The 18,381-nt window shown below is 37.8% G+C and overlaps 1 protein-coding gene and 1 long non-coding RNA gene across 2 annotated transcripts; one reads left to right on the top strand and one right to left on the bottom strand.

Annotated features, from left to right (window-relative positions):
- Nucleotides 1–5,978: 5,978 nt before the first annotated feature.
- LOC111625106 lies at nt 5,979–6,354 on the bottom strand. The gene is made up of 2 exons (XR_002756683.1): nt 6,231–6,354; nt 5,979–6,160 (listed from the first exon to the last, which is right to left on the bottom strand). It is a non-coding gene; the product is annotated as an uncharacterized LOC111625106 (long non-coding RNA).
- Nucleotides 6,355–13,822: 7,468 nt separating this feature from the next.
- Nucleotides 13,823–18,170, top strand: LOC111625085 (vacuolar protein sorting-associated protein 45-like). The gene is given in 10 exon segments (XM_023368113.1): nt 13,823–14,026; nt 14,108–14,218; nt 14,287–14,421; nt 14,493–14,603; nt 15,733–15,900; nt 15,976–16,134; nt 16,205–16,312; nt 16,384–16,505; nt 17,909–18,040; nt 18,113–18,170. Coding segments are annotated over 10 exon segments (1,209 nt in total). The 5' UTR covers nt 13,823–13,921.
- The last annotated feature ends 211 nt before the right edge of the window (nt 18,171–18,381 follow it).

The raw sequence follows: 18,381 nt of genomic DNA, 5'->3' as shown, positions 1-18,381 counted from the left end.
CGGGCGAATATATTGGGGCTGCCTTAAGGAACACAAGTACTCAATTCAAAAACGCCTTCCCAATACAGCTTTGGCCGCTTTCGCGCTTGATGATGACGTCAAGGTGGAATTTGATAATGCACGTTTAATACAACGGTGTGAACACCAGGCCAGCCTGAAATATCTAGAACAGCTGGAAATTTTTAAAGCGTTCAGAAAGGGAACAGCCATCAATTTCAAGGAAACAGACTCTTTAGCGACGGCGTGGAGGGCATATTATGACTAGTGATGTGCCGGATATCCGTATCTGTATCCGTTACTTTTTAGCGGATCTTTAACGGACCTTTTATCTTAATGAATTTCATTACTTATATCAAATTTTAAAAATAGGTAGCAATAGCACATTCGTCGTTCACTATCGTAAAATATTTCCATATTACACTATTAAACTTTTTTGTCGACATTGTTTTTATTTTAATTTAACTCAACACTCTCCAAAAACACAAACGTAATCTACGCTATCTCGTGTCACACTAGCCACAAACCAGTGTTTCCCAACGTGGGGCCCACGCCCCACAGGGGGCAATTGGATTGCTAAGGAGGGCAATTCGAAAATGGACTTGTCCAGAGTTTAAGTTAACCGTATAGCCGCTGTATATGTTAGGGAGACATAAGAATTTTAGAAAGGCTTAGGTGGGGCATAGCACAAAAAAGGTTGGGAAACACTGCACTAAACTATTGTGGCGGTACGCTATATTTTTGTAAATATTAATTTTAGTTTAGTTTCGTTTCTTCTTTCTACCCTTTGTTCTATTGTTCTATTTTCTTCTAGAACTTTCTTATCTATTCCCTGTCCCTTGGGTGGGATGAGCAGTTCCTAGAAATTTGAGGAGCAAAGGTGTAAACAGGAGCCGGAGAAAAAAGAGAAGTGACGTAGCAGGTCATTCGTAAACCGGACGGCAGAGTGTACGGACGAGGTGAGAATACTGGGAGTCGTATTTTCAATGACCGGATAGTTCAGAAATAAGTTCAGAAAAAAGATCATGTTTTAAGGTCGTATTGACGACTGTGGAAGGAAAAAATCCTAATTATTGTAGAAGAGAAGTGGCCAGTTATAGGAGAAGGACGTGTGTTATCCCACCCAATAGTACGCATAAAGAAACAAGCCGAAAAAAGGGACGAAACCCCAGATATCCCTATTTCTATCTTATCTACCATTTTTTCTGTCATCTTAATTTTATCCCTTTTTCTGTTATTAGTGCTAGGTTAGTGTTTAAAGTTAGTTTTAAGGTTCCGGGTTATATTGTCGCGATCGGGATCTGTATTGTACTGTACACGTGCTTTGGATACAGCGAACTATTATTATTATCGCTGTAATTTCGCATGCTACTGTTGGCACATCACTAATTATGACGTATAATGGATGCGCACCATATACGTCATAAACATCAGATTTTTGAAGCAGGAAACCAATTACACGAATAATTTTATTAAGGCCCTGCATCGGACATGCGCATAACTGCGATGTTCGATTTTTTGAAATCTTGGATTCGAACCTGATGATGACCGTTGAAGACGGTAGAAAACGTTCGTTTTTGAAATGAATTTATGCTGGTATGTTGGTAATTTCGTAGTTATGTTCTTAATTCTCACACCAGTATGATGAATGATTGTTCAATTACTACTTTGAAGAATGTATTTATTTTACATATAACATTTAGATGTACAATTGAATACAAAATCTTTTTGTAAAAGTTAATTGCAAATATGCAATGTCGTGCCTTTTAATTTCAGTAAGAGTTCGCTGTATTTTATCTTCCAATTGCTTTCGTCCTCTGCAGAACGAACTAGGCCGAAAATCTAATCAAAGAGGCCCACGCAATTGTCTCCTTGGTGGAGCACTCCACTCACTCTGATCTTCACCAGGCCGTGCACTTCAGTGACACAGTGTGTTCCGTAGTAATGGTTAGGAAAAACATATGTTAATGGGTAACTAAACGATATAAGCCGAGCTAACGCGCGTTAGCTCGGCGTTCGACGAGCGTTTAGTGGAGCGTGCACACTGGCTCGATTTGGAAATGGACGTGGAAGTGATTGTTTGTGTATGGCTCCTCTATCGTCGCTATAAAAGACGACGCGTCCCAAAAGCGCGCGATCGAATGTACAACAAAATGGCAACACATATATCTCAAAGCATCCGTAAAGCGCGCGTTTTAAGAAAAATCTATAAACGCGCGTTTTGAGATATATGTGTTGCCATTTTGTTGTACATTCGATCGCGCGCTTTTGGGACGCGTCGTCTTTTATAGCGACGATAGAGGAGCCATACACAAACAATCACTTCCACGTCCATTTCCAAATCGAGCCAGTGTGCACGCTCCACTAAACGCTCGTCGAACGCCGAGCTAACGCGCGTTAGCTCGGCTTATATCGTTTAGTTACCCATTAACATATGTTTTTCCTAACCATTACTACGGAACACACTGTGTCACTGAAGTGCACGGCCTGGTGAAGATCAGAGTGAGTGGAGTGCTCCACCAAGGAGACAATTGCGTGGGCCTCTTTGATTAGATTTTCGGCCTAGTTCGTTCTGCAGAGGACGAAAGCAATTGGAAGATAAAATACAGCGAACTCTTACTGAAATTAAAAGGCACGACATTGCATATTTGCAATTAACTTTTACAAAAAGATTTTGTATTCAATTGTACATCTAAATGTTATATGTAAAATAAATACATTCTTCAAAGTAGTAATTGAACAATCATTCATCATACTGGTGTGAGAATTAAGAACATAACTACGAAATTACCAACATACCAGCATAAATTCATTTCAAAAACGAACGTTTTCTACCGTCTTCAACGGTCATCATCAGGTTCGAATCCAAGATTTCAAAAAATCGAACATCGCAGTTATGCGCATGTCCGATGCAGGGCCTTAATAAAATTATTCGTGTAATTGGTTTCCTGCTTCAAAAATCTGATGTTTATGACGTATATGGTGCGCATCCATTATACGTCATAATTAGTGATGTGCCAACAGTAGCATGCGAAATTACAGCGATAATAATAATAGTTCGCTGTATCCAAAGCACGTGTACAGTACAATACAGATCCCGATCGCGACAATATAACCCGGAACCTTAAAACTAACTTTAAACACTAACCTAGCACTAATAACAGAAAAAGGGATAAAATTAAGATGACAGAAAAAATGGTAGATAAGATAGAAATAGGGATATCTGGGGTTTCGTCCCTTTTTTCGGCTTGTTTCTTTATGCGTACTATTGGGTGGGATAACACACGTTCTTCTCCTATAACTGGCCACTTCTCTTCTACAATAATTAGGATTTTTTCCTTCCACAGTCGTCAATACGACCTTAAAACATGATCTTTTTTCTGAACTATCCGGTCATTGAAAATACGATTCCCAGTATTCTCACCTTGTTCGTACAGTCTGCCGTCCGGTTCATGAATGACCTGCTATGTCACTTCTTTTTTTTCTCCGGCTCCTGCTTACACCTTTGCTCCTCAAATTTCTAGGAACTGCTCATCCCACCCAAGGGACNCTCTGCAAAATGTTGATTTGCAATTGCATTCATTTTATTGATACCCTCCCGAGATGGAATATTTGTAACATATAAGACTTCCTCTGGTTGTGGGACTTTTTCTTCTTTGGTGTCATCATCCTGGTCAATGTATGTGTGACACTCAGCCTTCTTTGTTTATGGCCTAACCTAGATTTTTAACGATATACCATTTTGTTAAACTACTGTCACCTTTCATACCTGGGAGTTAATCATTTGACAAGTTCTCAGCAACTAAAAAGACGCTTTCTCGTAACCTCACGACCTATTGTTGCAAGTTTGTCAGTTGAATATAGCAACAGACCGATCTTCGAGGCAGTCGTCCTTTGTCCTACCAACTGTGCAGTCTCCTGTTTTTCGAAACTTAACCAGTACCCGACAGTACCCCTATTAATCATTACCCGAGTGGAATTGTGTGCTTATTGGATTAACTAACTACCAACATTTAGTGAGTGCTTGGAATTCACCAAAGGGCTGATACATGAGGTATCTATCACGATGCATTTTAATGTGAACTCTCTCTCTTCCTTACCATGAAAACTAATTATCCCTCTTTGAAAGGAATGTGTTTCCTGTATTCAATGTCTTAGATTACCATTAAATGTTATTTTGTTAACCTACTCTGCGTAATCACTTCCGGTATTCTGTCTCTCTCTCACTGTATCCAAAATCAGATTGCTCAGTAACGTGACCACTTGCTTGATCAACTTCCGAACTGCCGTGGCTTCCACGTCACCCGAGACACGGTGGTGTCAATCCTGACGAGGCACTAAGAAGGTGCCGACCCTTCGGTCACATATGTATTGTGCAGAATGCAGTTATTATTTTTGGTATTAAATTCATCTTGAAAATCAGAAGATACTTCAACCTACAAAATCTTCCAAACAATTTCCCATATGCTTGTTCAATCACTATATGTGTAGAACTTAAAATATTAAATAAAGTATTAAAATATGTTTGCTTTACTGTAAGATGCTCATTATCCTTATATGGCATCATAAGGTATGAATTTAAAGAATAGACACTGTCACCTAGAAAATGAGCATCCTCTGAAATAACAATTCTTTTTGATTGAATATCCTGATGCAGAAAACTGTTATTCTACCTATAAATAGTGAATTTTGAAATAAAATTACATAAATTAAATCATTAAAAACCGATAAATGAATACTGTAATTTTATTATCTCGGCTCAGTTACTATCCTACCTAGATGATACTGATTAAGCCTAGGCTTCAAATATAATTTGATAGTTAAGTTGGCCTTACACCAACTTAACTGTCATTACCTCTGTAGTAGCTATAATGCTAGTATTTATTTCAATTATTTCATATTTAGATGCCACAAACTGGTGTCTTGGCTCCCTCCTAGAGTTAACAGTGACTTGAGAGCATTTGGACACACACTGAGAGGATGTTTTTAAACTGCACAGTGTGTGTTGAAACATTTCTAATCCTCTCCATTAGCAACAGGAAGCATGTAAGTCACATAACCAATCCCTGTAGCTTCATCAATCTCCAACAGTCCTTAGAGCTGCTGTAGTCTGGTAATTACTGGAAGAAAATTTAACTTCAAGATGGCAGCCACCATGGAAGAGACCAAAGTTCTTATATATATCTTGTAAATAGGTGTNTTTTTTGGCTTGTATATTTTCTGATTTTTCTAATGCTAAAACCACTTTTCTAATAACAATAGGAAGAAACCCCTCATTTTTTCTTTCAAATAACTTCAGCTATAATTAACAAGTGTATCACGCACCAACAAGAGAGTTAAAAAACTATCACAAAAATCCCCATAACAGTGTCTATCCCTTGGTACTGTCAGTGGGCCGTTTGGTTGGCGACACACTGCACTACTTCACTCTATGTAACAATGCAACACTGGTCGTGATGGTGTATACAAAACTAACTTGTTCAATATATTATTAAAAAAAACTTTTTTAAACTTTGTGTTAACTTTACAAAATAAAGGACTAAATGCCTATTTTAGAAAATAAATAAAGTTAAAGGACAGAGCAGTGAAATAAAGGACGTATGGTCACTGTAGGTATATATGGACTCATCAATGTTGTCCAAAATGTGAGGGAGCACCAAAATATTCATCTGTCTTGAGTGACAGAGTCTAGTTGCACCCCTGCTAACATCCTTTTAATGGAAGTATTTGTACCGCTTTCTGTTTCAATATTACACTTATACAAATAATACAATTAATCCTTCTAAATATTTTGTAATGATATATAAGACAAGAGAGGAGATGACGTCTACAAGATTGGATCGAAGGACAATCAACGAATATGGGAAGACAGAGAGAGGTAATGGTTAGAACAAAAATCCGAGAAACTAAAGAATTAACTTTCAGATCCAAAGATAATTTGCAATTCAAGTATTTACAATCAAATAAATAATATGAACTTACGACTTGGGTCGTATCCGAATTCCAAAATTTGAGGCATTCCTTGATCACCATCCATTTTTCAGATGTTACAGAAATAATAACATTATTTTCCTTTAGGAAGTTAAATAAATATTCTTTTTTTTTTTTCTTTTCAATAGCTCATAAGCCGATTCCGAGTAATTAATTATGGCTTTTATCGCTTCTGTTGGAAAATTAACAAATGTTAGTTTATTGTAAAACAAATACAATAAATGATTTTGTACAATGCTTACCTTTTCTACTTTCTGCTTTAATTAAGCCTTTGGTAGTCGTAAATACAAGTGATTCTAGTGTAGAATCACTTAGTTTCTGGAGGATGCAATTAATTCCTTCTTTTTCTTTCTCTGATAACATAGTGTACTANAGTTTTATAGGGGGGTCGACTGTATGGCTTTTATCGCTTCTGTTGGAAAATTAACAAATGTTAGTTTATTGTAAAACAAATATGATAAATGATTTTGTACGATGCTTACCTTTTCTACTTTCTGCTTTAATTAAGCATTTCGAAGTTGTAAATACAAGTGATTCTAGTGTAGAATCACTTAGTTTCTGGAGGATGCAATTAATTCCTTCTTTTTCTTTCTCTGATAACATAGTGTACTAGTTCTACATCCACTAGAATTCAGTAAATAAAAACAATTATTGCAATTATTATATTATTACAGGTTTATTTACTATATTCTGTAGAAATGTACCAGTTAATCGCTAATCATACTAATAGGACTGACCCGAGGGTTTGTCGCATAGGCCGGTTTGGGTTTTAGCACCTGATCTTTTTCTTTATTTAAGATTTTTAAGCTTTATGAATTTTACAAAAGGGGCATGTCTTAATGGAACATATTATTTCCGTTAATGCTTCTACTGTCTAGTCCTGTTTAATATTATTACTGTTTTTACAATGTTGGCACCCCAAGCTTTCGATTGCTGCAACATAAGCCCCAAATTAAGTCGTGGAAAGACACGGTAAATCTAAAGTAAAAAATAATTTTACTTTCAAACCAATAAAAAATTTTAACAACTAGACAAAACATTTTTGCATCAGGCCTATTACTAGGTCAGAAACATTTGTCCATTCATTAAAATTTTGTGCCAGTTTGAAAATAAGAATGTGTTTTTATTATTGTAGTATATTTTTTGGATACGAAATTGTCAGGAACCTTCGACGAGTATCAAAATCTGTATTTACTCGTTATTAAGATCGAAGCTAATTCACAAATGATGTGATATTCTATTCAGATAAAATCACACAAGGAGTAAGCCGGTGAGTGGTTTTACTCCCCATGTGATCATATCCAAATAGAACGTCAATTATTTGTCAATTAGCTTCAATCTTAATAAATTGTTTGGAGTTTGATTTGACCTCTCAACCAAACACCAGACAAGACCCACAGAACCGGATGGTTTGATTCAACACCAGACCGTTAACTCTATTTATTACAGACAAGATCATCCAAGAATCAGAGGCGACCTGCCAGTTTTATTGGTGTATGGCAACGTGACATACCGGCTATCTGTCTACCTCCAGGGGAAATCTTTTCTGGGAAACCGAGCCATATTTAGGTGTTACTAACGTGAAGAAAACCCAGAAAACTTCACATGGCCATACCGTTGGCTGGATGCAAACCAGTGTTTGGTGGTTTTACCCATTTGGTCACTGGTGGTTATGTAACCTGCCACAGACATCAGGTGCCAAAGAGAGTCCAATAAAGTTTAAAGGATTCCTGCAGGGCTCCCCGATGAGGTTCAAAGGACCTCTCCAGGTAGGACAGCGATACACATTCAGAACTACAACCTTACGTTGCGGCGGTCGGCAACACTGTGCCTGACCACCGTCCCCAACCCGCGTGACGTCATAGGTCAAGGATGACATTTTTTGGGTCGACGTGTTCAGGTTTGGACGTTCGTCTCGTGCTCTCCAACCCTTGTCTACATAATTGGCGTTGTTCTAACCATCTGTACATAGAGTTGTAATTATTGGAAATAAACTAGTGAAAATGAACGAGTTACTAAAAGTACTCCAACATTTTTCATCCTTACCCCGCCGGGACGGCCAGGGCACCCAAACACCACACCGTGCACCGCATTATAACAAAGGGACAACTGGTATTCACAAAACCACGCCGACTGCATCCAGCCAAACTTGCGGCGGCTCGGAAGGAGTTTCAATACATGATGGAGCAGGGAATTTGCAGGCCCAGCACCTCCAACTGGGCTAGCCCCTTGCATATGGTGCCCAAGCCAAATGGCAAATTCAGATCAACAGGTGATTATCGAGCGTTGAATCGACTTACAATTCCCGACCGCTATCCTTTACCCCACCTACAAGATTTCTCCTCTTCCCTATTCGGCAAAATTATATTCTCTAAAGTCGATTTAGTCCGCGCGTACAATCAGGTACCTGTGCATCCCGACAACACCCCAAAGACCGCGATCGCAACCCCTTTTGGTCTTTTCAAATTCATGTTCATGCCTTTCGGTTTGTCCAATGCTGGGCAGACCTTCCAACGGTTTATAAATGAGGTACTCCAAGGGCTCGATTTTACCTTTGCATACCTCGATGACATTTTAATCGCTAGCGAATCGAAGGAGCAGCATGAGATTCACCTAGAGGCGGTTTTCCATCGCCTGTCCGAGTACGGCGTCAAGGTAAATCTGAGCAAATGTATATTGGGAGCACCAGAGCTACCGTTTTTGGGATATTTAGTCGACAAGGAGGGCATCAAGCCACTACCCGAACGCGTAAACCCTATACTGGCGTATAAAATTCCAACAACGATTCGCAAGCTCAGACGTTTCCTGGGACTACTTAACTATTACCGTAGAAATGTCCCAAACGCAGCTCATGCACAAGCCCCACTGAACGAGTTACTAAAAGGACCAAACCTTAAATCCAACAGCAAAATTCAGTGGACCGAGAAGACAACCAATGCTTTCCACCACTGTAAGGAGGAATTAGCCAATGCGACGCTATTAACACATCCAAATCCAAATGCGCAATTGGCACTTTTTACCGACGCAAGCAACATAGCTATCGGCAGCTCGCTAAATCAAGTCGATCCCTCCAATGGCACACCGAAGATGCAGCCACTAGCTTTTTTCTCTGCCAAATTAACGGAGCCACAACGAAAATGGTCGGTTTTTGATAGAAAACTTTATGCCATATACGCATCAATAAGGCATTTCAAGCACATGCTCGAAGGCAAGGAGTTTACGGTCTTCACAGACCATCGCCCACTGACGTACGCTTTTAGTCAGAAGCCTGAGAAGTGCACCCCTAGGCAATTAAGGCACCTAGACCTTATAGGGCAATTCAGCATGGACATCCGCTACATCAAAGGCAGTGACAATACACCGGCGGATGTATTGTCGCGGATCGAAACTATTGAAGTGCCAAGCTCAGTAGACTACACGAGCATCGCGCAAGCTCAGAGCAGCGACCCCGAATTAAAGCAACTACTTTCTTCATATATGGCCTTACAGCTGAAGAAAATGCCTTTAATGGATGCAGGCCCTGATCTATTCTGTGATATATCCACGAACAAAATTCGCCCATGTATCCCGATTAAATTCCGTAGGCAAGTCTTCGACGCCACACACAATCTGGCTCATCCCGGAATAAGAGCTACCACCAAATTAATAACTAGTCGTTTTGTTTGGCCTTCAATCAGAAAGGACTCTCGTATGTGGGCCAAAACCTGCATACTATGCCAACGAGCGAAAATTCATAGGCACACGTGGAGCCCTGTTCAAAATCTTCAGGCCCCTGATGCCTGTTTCAAACACGTGCATATGGATATTGTAGGTCCTCTTCCACCTTTGCAAAGTAACATATATTGCCTCACACTTATTGACAGGTTCACCCGTTGGGTGGAGGCTTTCCCGATTGCCGACTGTATGGCAGAGACTGTAGCAAAGGTTTTTTACGGTCAATGGGTCGCGCGTTACGGTGTACCGAAGATGGTCACTACTAATCAGGGTAGAAAATTCGAATCGCACCTGTTCCGAGCCTTGACCAAATTATTGGGCAGCAACCACATACACACGACAGCCTTTCACCCAGCGACCAACGGCCTGGTGGAGAACAGCCACCGCAGACTTAAATCGGCTCTCAAGGCTTGCTTGACCGACCACTGGACAGAGGTCTTACCGTCAGTGCTGCTAGGGATGCAAACCGCCTTTAAAGAAGACATCAAGGCAACAACCGCCAAACTCATCTATGGGACAACCTTACGATTACCCGGCAAATTCCTCGCCCCTACACCGACAGACTCAAACGCAGCAGTTTTCATCCAGCAGCTCAAAGAGCAAATGCATCAACTGACACCAATTCCAACGAGATGTCACGGGACAAAGAAAATATTCGTCCCCCAGGACCTACGGAGCTGCACCCATGTTTTTGTGTGGCACGACGCAGTACGGCCACCTCTGCAGCCGCCGTACGATGGACCATTTCCCGTACTGCAGCATGCAGACAAATTTTTCAAAGTCCACGTACGGCAAAAAGAGACAGTTATCTCCATAGACAGACTTAAACCAGCTTATTGTCTGGCGGAACACCTTTCACCAAGAGAGCAACCACCAACAGACGACAAACAAGAGACAGACACGGGACAAGTTCCCCATTCAACAGAAGTACAAGATCCTAAACCATCGAGCACCACGCACTCGAAGCAAGAAGCCGAAACCAAAACCACGACACGCTCCGGAAAATGCGTCCGTTGCCGGGCACGTTTTCTCTAGCCTCACGATCATTTACACTAGGAATGGGTACTGCGGTGGTCGGCAACACTGCGCCTGACCACTGTCCCCAATCCGCGTGTCGTCAGAGGTCGAGGTTGACACTTTTTGGGTCGACGTGTTCAGGTTTGGACGTTCGTCTCGTGCTCTCCAACCCTTGTCTACATGATCGGCGTTGTTCTAACCATCTGTACATAGAGTTGTAATTATCGGAAATAAACTAGTGAAAACGACATTCGGATCCTTCCTTCAATCCTAGAATATCTAACTGGACTCCACGACAATTCCGTTCGTGGATGCGATCGGATTGAGCGATCTAACCGATTTCGACTATGTAGAAAAACCAGTAACGGTCCCCTCAACGTCATTTGAGATATCAGTTTGACACTTTATCTGTACGCAAGCAGAATTTACAACTGATAACGCGTTTACGTCGAAAATTAAATCGATTTCGCATAAAAATTTACGTTTAAAATACCATTTCAACGATTGAAATTTTGGCAAATTCAAAATTATCGTAAAATAATCAATTTCGCTTTCGGTGTCTTAAAAGTCACGTGTCCGATCGTTTCACCGCAAAATCTGCTTTCTGACGCCAATAAAACGTCAAATTGACGAAATAAAATAAAAATAAACCGACTTACGAATCGAATTTCGGTAATTTAAATCGGAACGAACCCGAAACGAAAACCTTGCGTTTCGGGATCTCCCCTGCTACTACCACCGGAACTGGCAGGTGGCGCCGTCGAAGTTCCTCTTCCGGTCGTCAAACTCGGAATGGAGAGATGGCGCCGTTGTAGTTCCGTTTCCCGTAGGAAGGGTCGAGGTGTGCGCATTGTATGTTTCTCGAGTTCGTAAAGGATATAAACCCCGAAAATGAACGTAATCACGGCCATTAGGTTGTATATTAACAAAATGATCGAAGAATGTGGCATAGGGATGAAAGTACTGCTTATGGATAAGGAAACTGTAAGTATCTTACGTCATCTGGAATGTTTGTTTACATATCGCACGAGCCGTTTAGCGGCTCTTTTAATGGTTTTTAAGTAGTTTTCTAGGTCAGATTAAATCCCGTATGCATTCTGCTGCTTTATATTTGATATGTAATGCATTAACTTACGTAAACGGTCCAGTGATTGAACGTCTTGGAAGAAGAAGTTACTTTTAGGCCATTTTTACTGGGTACCAATTATATAAATCGGCTAAAAGTAACTTTTACTCGTGTATTTTAATTAGGATTTGTTGTTAATACATGTATTAGGCACAGCTTTATAGATGGGTGGAAGTATATTCGAATATGATACTTCGTACTGGGGTTGGAACGAGGACCCGAGAGAGAATGCTGGCACCTTCTCTTGTTTGGGACAATGTGTGATGAGTTTGTCCACCTTGCTGCTAGCCTACCTTCCCTCTTAGACGTCTGCTTCTCTCGGTCTCTGGGCATGAGTCCCGCTTCCCTAGTTGCATCCCTGCTTCGTACGTGGGGGATTCGGGTTTAAGATTTTGCAGATGTTTTTAAGTCTGTATTTGATAACCTCACATTATAGATGAAGCTAACTTGATTGCTAGAAAGGCTTATTATTGAATGCAGAAACCAAAAAGTTAAAAAGGAGGTTTATGATATTGGGTGTTCCTGTTAGTTGGATTTTTGATGTTTTCGGTTTGACCCCTTCAGATCGCTCGATGTTGAAACAAGCAGATCCTCGCAGGAGGAATGTTTTTTTTTTTTTTTTTTTTAATTGGCCAAAATTGCAGGCACAGGAGAGAACCTCCCTTTTTGGAGCCTGTGAGTAATAGTTCCATTCATGTGAGTCAAATTTCAAATGATACTTTTGGATTTACTATAAGAATTTATACTAATGAACAAATACAACCGAGAGTCTAACTATCAGTCCTTGTCAGTACGTAGCTTGCTTGTGTGATGGAAAATAGTTGGTTGATAACACTGTGGAAATTTTATTCAAAGAGATGCATTTGTCAATTCTTTGCCATTCGTATGGTCCTTGTAGGTGATTTTACTTATCTATACTAAAGATACCTGTTGGATTCTTTAGCAGCATATTTTAGCTGTAATACCATCTCCTACAGGGAGCTCTTCTAGTCATTGATATAGCTATCCAGAATAGGCACTATCAAATATTGATAAGATTTTTAATTCCATAATCTAGTTATTTTTTATTGGCTTTCAAACTATATGGTAAAGATACCCATTTGTTTTTTATTATATTTCATGTGTATGTTTGTCTGCATTTAAAAAAACTTATAACTGGACTTGCCTGGCTATCAAGCATATCTTTTTGGCTTCAAAGAACCGGTAGTGTCTTTGCCACTGTGTACCAATGCAAATACCCAGTAGCATCTTGACATAGTATTAAGAACTATCTGGATTGATACTAGTTATAAATTCTATACATGTCTCCTTATCATATAGAATACAAGCATTCAAAACAAACTCTTAAAGAATAAGCATTCTGTTTCGAATAGCCTAAGATGAAAGAAAACAAGATTATTCTAAAAATCAAACTGATTTTGGAAAGTAATCAAAATCCTTGCAAATTTTTTGCTTAATATTTGAGTGAACACAGCTCAGTAAGCATGCAAATTCAAGATCTTTAATTACATAAAAAGCTATTATTTGGCTGTAAAAGGATATNCCTATTATATTTTTATATATATATATATATATATTTTGTATGACTGAATTATCAAGTCCATATCTATCTGTGGGTTTTGTTTCCGAAGCCTTGTGGTGGATTTGGGAACACCGCAAGCATTGAAAAATTGGTATTTTTGTGCCAATTCTAATATTGTAAGCTCTTTTCTCTAGGTGTCGGTTGTCGAGGCACATTGATAAGTTGTAGCACAAATGTTTTGTTATGCGATGGTGCTGTGTTATTCCAATTTACAGGATGGCAATTATAAATAGGAGTGGTTGTAATTGAGTCTTCATAGATAATTTTTATCATTATAATTTGATAAGATTGTATTTAAATTACAGGAGTTTTATGGCGACTTTGTTCCTGTTAATTCCCACTTGTTTTCATTGAATATCGTGGGATGCTATCAGGTAACATCTCAATTTTTTAGACATATCAATTTACACTTAAATAATTTATGTTGGATATTCAATTAAAGAATAACACAAAATTTACAGAGACATGGTTGGAATCAAGTTCATTTGCAGAGAATGGTTCAGGGTTTAACATCAGTCTTGCTTTCACTAAAAAAATGCCCACTCATAAGGTATCAGGCCTCCTCAGAAACAGCGAACAGGTTAGCGGATAACGTCAGAGTAAGTTTAAGGATGCAATACTCTCTCGATACATTTAATTATATTTAATAACAGTTTAAAAATGATTTTAATTTAAATCAGCAAGTGATATCTAAAGAGGCAGCGCTGTTTGAGTTTTGAAGGATGGACGTCTTGCCGGTTTTATTAATCTTGGATAGAAAAGGTGATCCTATCACGCCACTTCTCAATCAAGTGAGTTAATTTTATGGGTCAAATTTTAAAAATGTAACAAAAGCGATTAAAAAGATTAATACTTTTAGTGGACTTATCAAGCAATGGTACACGAATTGTTAGGAATTAATAATAATCGTGTGAATTTATCCAAAGTTCCGGGCATCAGTAAAGAACTACAAGAAGTACTTCTGTCGCCCGAGTATGATGAATTTTACGCCAAAGTAGGTATTTTGTTGCAATTAAAATATCCAGTTTTAATTTTCCAAACCTAAACTAAATCATCACCTTGTAGAATATGTATCAGAATTTTGGTGAAATAGGAGTTAATATCAAGGAATTAATGGAAGAATACCAGAAGAAAACTAAAAATCAACAGAAAGTCGAATCGATTGCCAATATGAAGGTAAATACCTAATTATATGTTTCTTCTTTCTAATAGTTACCCCATTTATTCACAGTCTTCCTGCTTGCATTGTATTCACTATTTTTTGTATGGTAAAAATTACATTTTAATTGGCCGAGACTATCTTTTGTCAATCTCTGAGCTGGCACTTGTGTTTTTAGTTGTGATGCCACAAACCTGTACAGTGTATTATCTCAGGTGGAAATCTGTCAGTTTTTCTACTGTTGAATGTTGTGTACTGTCTTTCTACTTGCAATCTCATCTGCAAAGGTTGACCAGCTGTTGCAAATGTCAAAAGACCAATAATTCAGAACATGGCAATGATCTGCATTTGTTTGGCATTGTCATGATGAAACTGCTTTCAACAACATCACTGTCACAAAATAACATTACTGTAAACAACTGTCCAAAAAGTGACAAAAACTGAAACTGCCACAACAACATGCCAGCACTTAGAACAAAGATTATCGTAGAGAAGCTGGCCGGACTGGGTTGGGATGTTCTGCCTCTTCCACCTTACAGCCCAGAGTCGGTGCCAACTGATTACCATCTATTTTGTGTACTGCAGAGCCACGTTGTTAATATATAATTTAATGACAGTATCCATGTAAGAATGACCCTCAAGACTTTCTTCAAAGAAAAACTCCAGTCATTGTATGCTCACGGGGTTGAAAGTTTGTAGAAAAGGTGGTGAAATGTGGTTGATATTGATGACACTTACCCACAGGATTGAACTGTAATCATTGTTGAGTTAATTGTCAAGAGTTCTTTCAAAATATGTAAATTTTTCTTTACAACCTGATATAATCAACATTCTGCTAGTTAAGTATAAACACAATAGATTACAGGCACTACAAAAGAGACAAATTAGTAGATTTTCTGCCTTATCCATTGTCATCATGAATCAGCCATCATCATCCTGCCATTAGATGAAAAATTTTATATATTGTCAGTTCTAAGATACTCTGAATTACTTTTTATTTGAAACAAATTAATGAACAATTCACAAGAAGTAATGTTTTCAAGCCATGGGGGCTAATCTTTAGGAACTAAAACGAAAGTTGCATTCTAAATTAGATAAGAAAATATATTATTTTCATCACTATAATTAAAAATATATATTTTTCAGGCTTTTGTGTAAAATTATCCTCAATTTAAAAAGATGTCCGGAACTGTATCCAAGCACGTGACTCTAGTCGGAGAATTGTCTCGTCTCGTGTCTACTCGTAATCTCTTTGAAGTGTCTGAAGTCGAACAGGAATTAGCTTTCCAACACGATCACAACGAATCATTAAAGGTAATTAATAAACTATTTCAATTAATGCAATTAGAAATATACTTATAGTATGTCTACGACTATGCTTATTTATAGAAAATTCGAAGATTAATTAACAACGATAAGATATCCGACATCGACGCCATCAGATTAGTAATGCTGTACGTTTTGACTTACGAAAAACACAGTAATAACGATAAGTCGGGATTAATAGAAGCATTGAAAAAGAGAGGCGTTCCTGAAAAATTGATTAAGGTAAATTTACCTTGTTTAGTAATTAGTTTTAATTACATGTAAATGAAGAAAAAACATATTCTACTTTCAGAGGATCAATTTAATATTAGAATTCAGCAGTAGCAAGTATCGTACTAATGAATTATTTACGACGGAAAATGTTCGAGCAATCACTAGAAAAGTTATTAAAGGTTTAAAGGTAAGTTTAATTATTGGTCATATGTCTTTGAAAATGTATTTTACTCAATAGTTTTATTCCTTATTTTATAGGGAGTAGAAAATATTTATACGCAACACACTCCTCTATTGAAAGAAATATTAGAAGATGTTATTAGAGGTCGATTAAAAGAACCTGCTTTTCCGTATCTTGGAACAGTTCAGCTGCGTGAAAGGTATGTTTTATATATTTGTAACCAAGACACAACTATGTAGGGTTTATTTAATTACAAAATACAAAAGAAGAGCATGCATAGGCTTAAAATGTTGGATTACTTTCATGTTACATTTAAATTAACATTGTTCATATGTTTCAAATTAATTAAATGATCTGGAATATCCTGGAAGAAAAGATTGATTGATAGTAAAACTTGTGTCTTTGACATACAGTAGTTAAAGATTCATTATTAATTATGCTATTCAGACTTCCAATATGTGAGAATTGCTTTGGTTTTTTGATTCTAACCTGCAATCTTTTCACAGAATTTTCTAAAATTAATTAATTAAAAACTTTAATCTTTATACACAGTTATGGCATTGATTTGTTCTCTTAGAATAGTGGACCTCAGGTTGGCCGAGTAGTGACTTTCAGAAAACCATTGCCAAAACTAACAAAATATTGCAAATGTTATTATTGCAACAATGTCACTCCCCCATTTCTATGTTCCTTACAAAAGATGTCACAAAAGACTAGGTATCTCATGTGCAATTAATGGCTAATTAATGTCAAACACCCGGGGTCCAAATGGACTCTAGGTATCTGTCAAGAGTTAACTGCATCATATGTATGCCTGGTGAAGGAACCTCCAAATAACAGGTACACTGAAAATTCTGAACACAATGAACCTCTGCAAGCCTTTATATAAGATATTGGGGTAGCAATTTGAAGGTACAGTAGTGTTTTCTGGCATTTAATTGAACTACAACTGTAAATATTTATGTAGCTGTCTGAGACATACCAATCTACAGATGTAATACAACTTGTGAAATAGGTGTTAAAGATGATAAAGCATTTTAGTGTAACTACACTACACTGATACACATTATGAATTACTTTCTAGTATTATGTATGAAGAGGAAAAATTTATTTTTATACATGAACCATATTGTTTAATTTGAATTATTTGAAGATAGTATCATCCAAAGGCCTAAATCTGCCTTCAATGTATGCAGAGAATCCTCAGAATTAGTTCTCAGTTCGCTCACAAATGAAATTTTGAGAAGGAGCAAAGCAGAGTCTGGAGGATGACTGAACGCAGATTGAATTTAACTGGGTGTGCCTCTTACCAATGCCAAAAATAGTGATATGAAATATTCCATCCATTTTAAAGTGCAAAGTATGCCAAATCACATGACGCACAGGTGAACACTCCAAAAAAATCTCGGTATATTGGGGATTGCATGGAATACTGTGAATGAAGTTTTAACTGATAGAATCTACTGGAGATGGCCTGTGCAGACAGACTTGGGAGAAAGAGAGAGAAGAAAGTTATTATTAAGCTGTTTAATAATGAAAAAGTAACGGTAATATCACAAACAATTTTTTTAAATGTAACTGAAATAAAAATTCTCTTTTCAGTCCACAAGATATTATTGTATTTATGATAGGAGGCATGACGTATGAGGAATCATTAACAGTGCATCAATTAAACAACACGAATCCCGGAATTCGAATTATATTGGGAGGAACTACAATTCATAACTTTAACAGGTAGAATATCTCCTCTTTCTTCATTTAACAAAATATTTCAAGCTTTAGATTACATTTAAAATCAATTTCTAGTTTTCTAGAAGAGATCAAATCCATTTTGGATTCAGGAATTGGCCAGAAGAATCCTTGATGGTGATTTAACGACCAAACTTTGTTAATTTTATTCCAGCGAGTACTCTCGATCTGTCATTCGGTTGCTATATTTATGGTAAATTAACTTAATGTCGTACTGTATACATTGTTATCTTTTGTTAACCATTCAAACTAAATCATCTATGGACAAAGCATTGTAAGTACGGAAAAATTAATCCAGAGTGCTTAGTTTCGAGTTACGTATGCAG

Source organism: Centruroides sculpturatus, unplaced genomic scaffold (assembly GCF_000671375.1).
Source record: "Centruroides sculpturatus isolate CEXI.00-Female unplaced genomic scaffold, Cexi_2.0 scaffold295, whole genome shotgun sequence".
NCBI lineage: Eukaryota > Metazoa > Arthropoda > Arachnida > Scorpiones > Buthidae > Centruroides > Centruroides sculpturatus.
This window is presented reverse-complemented; position numbering and strand designations above follow the sequence as displayed.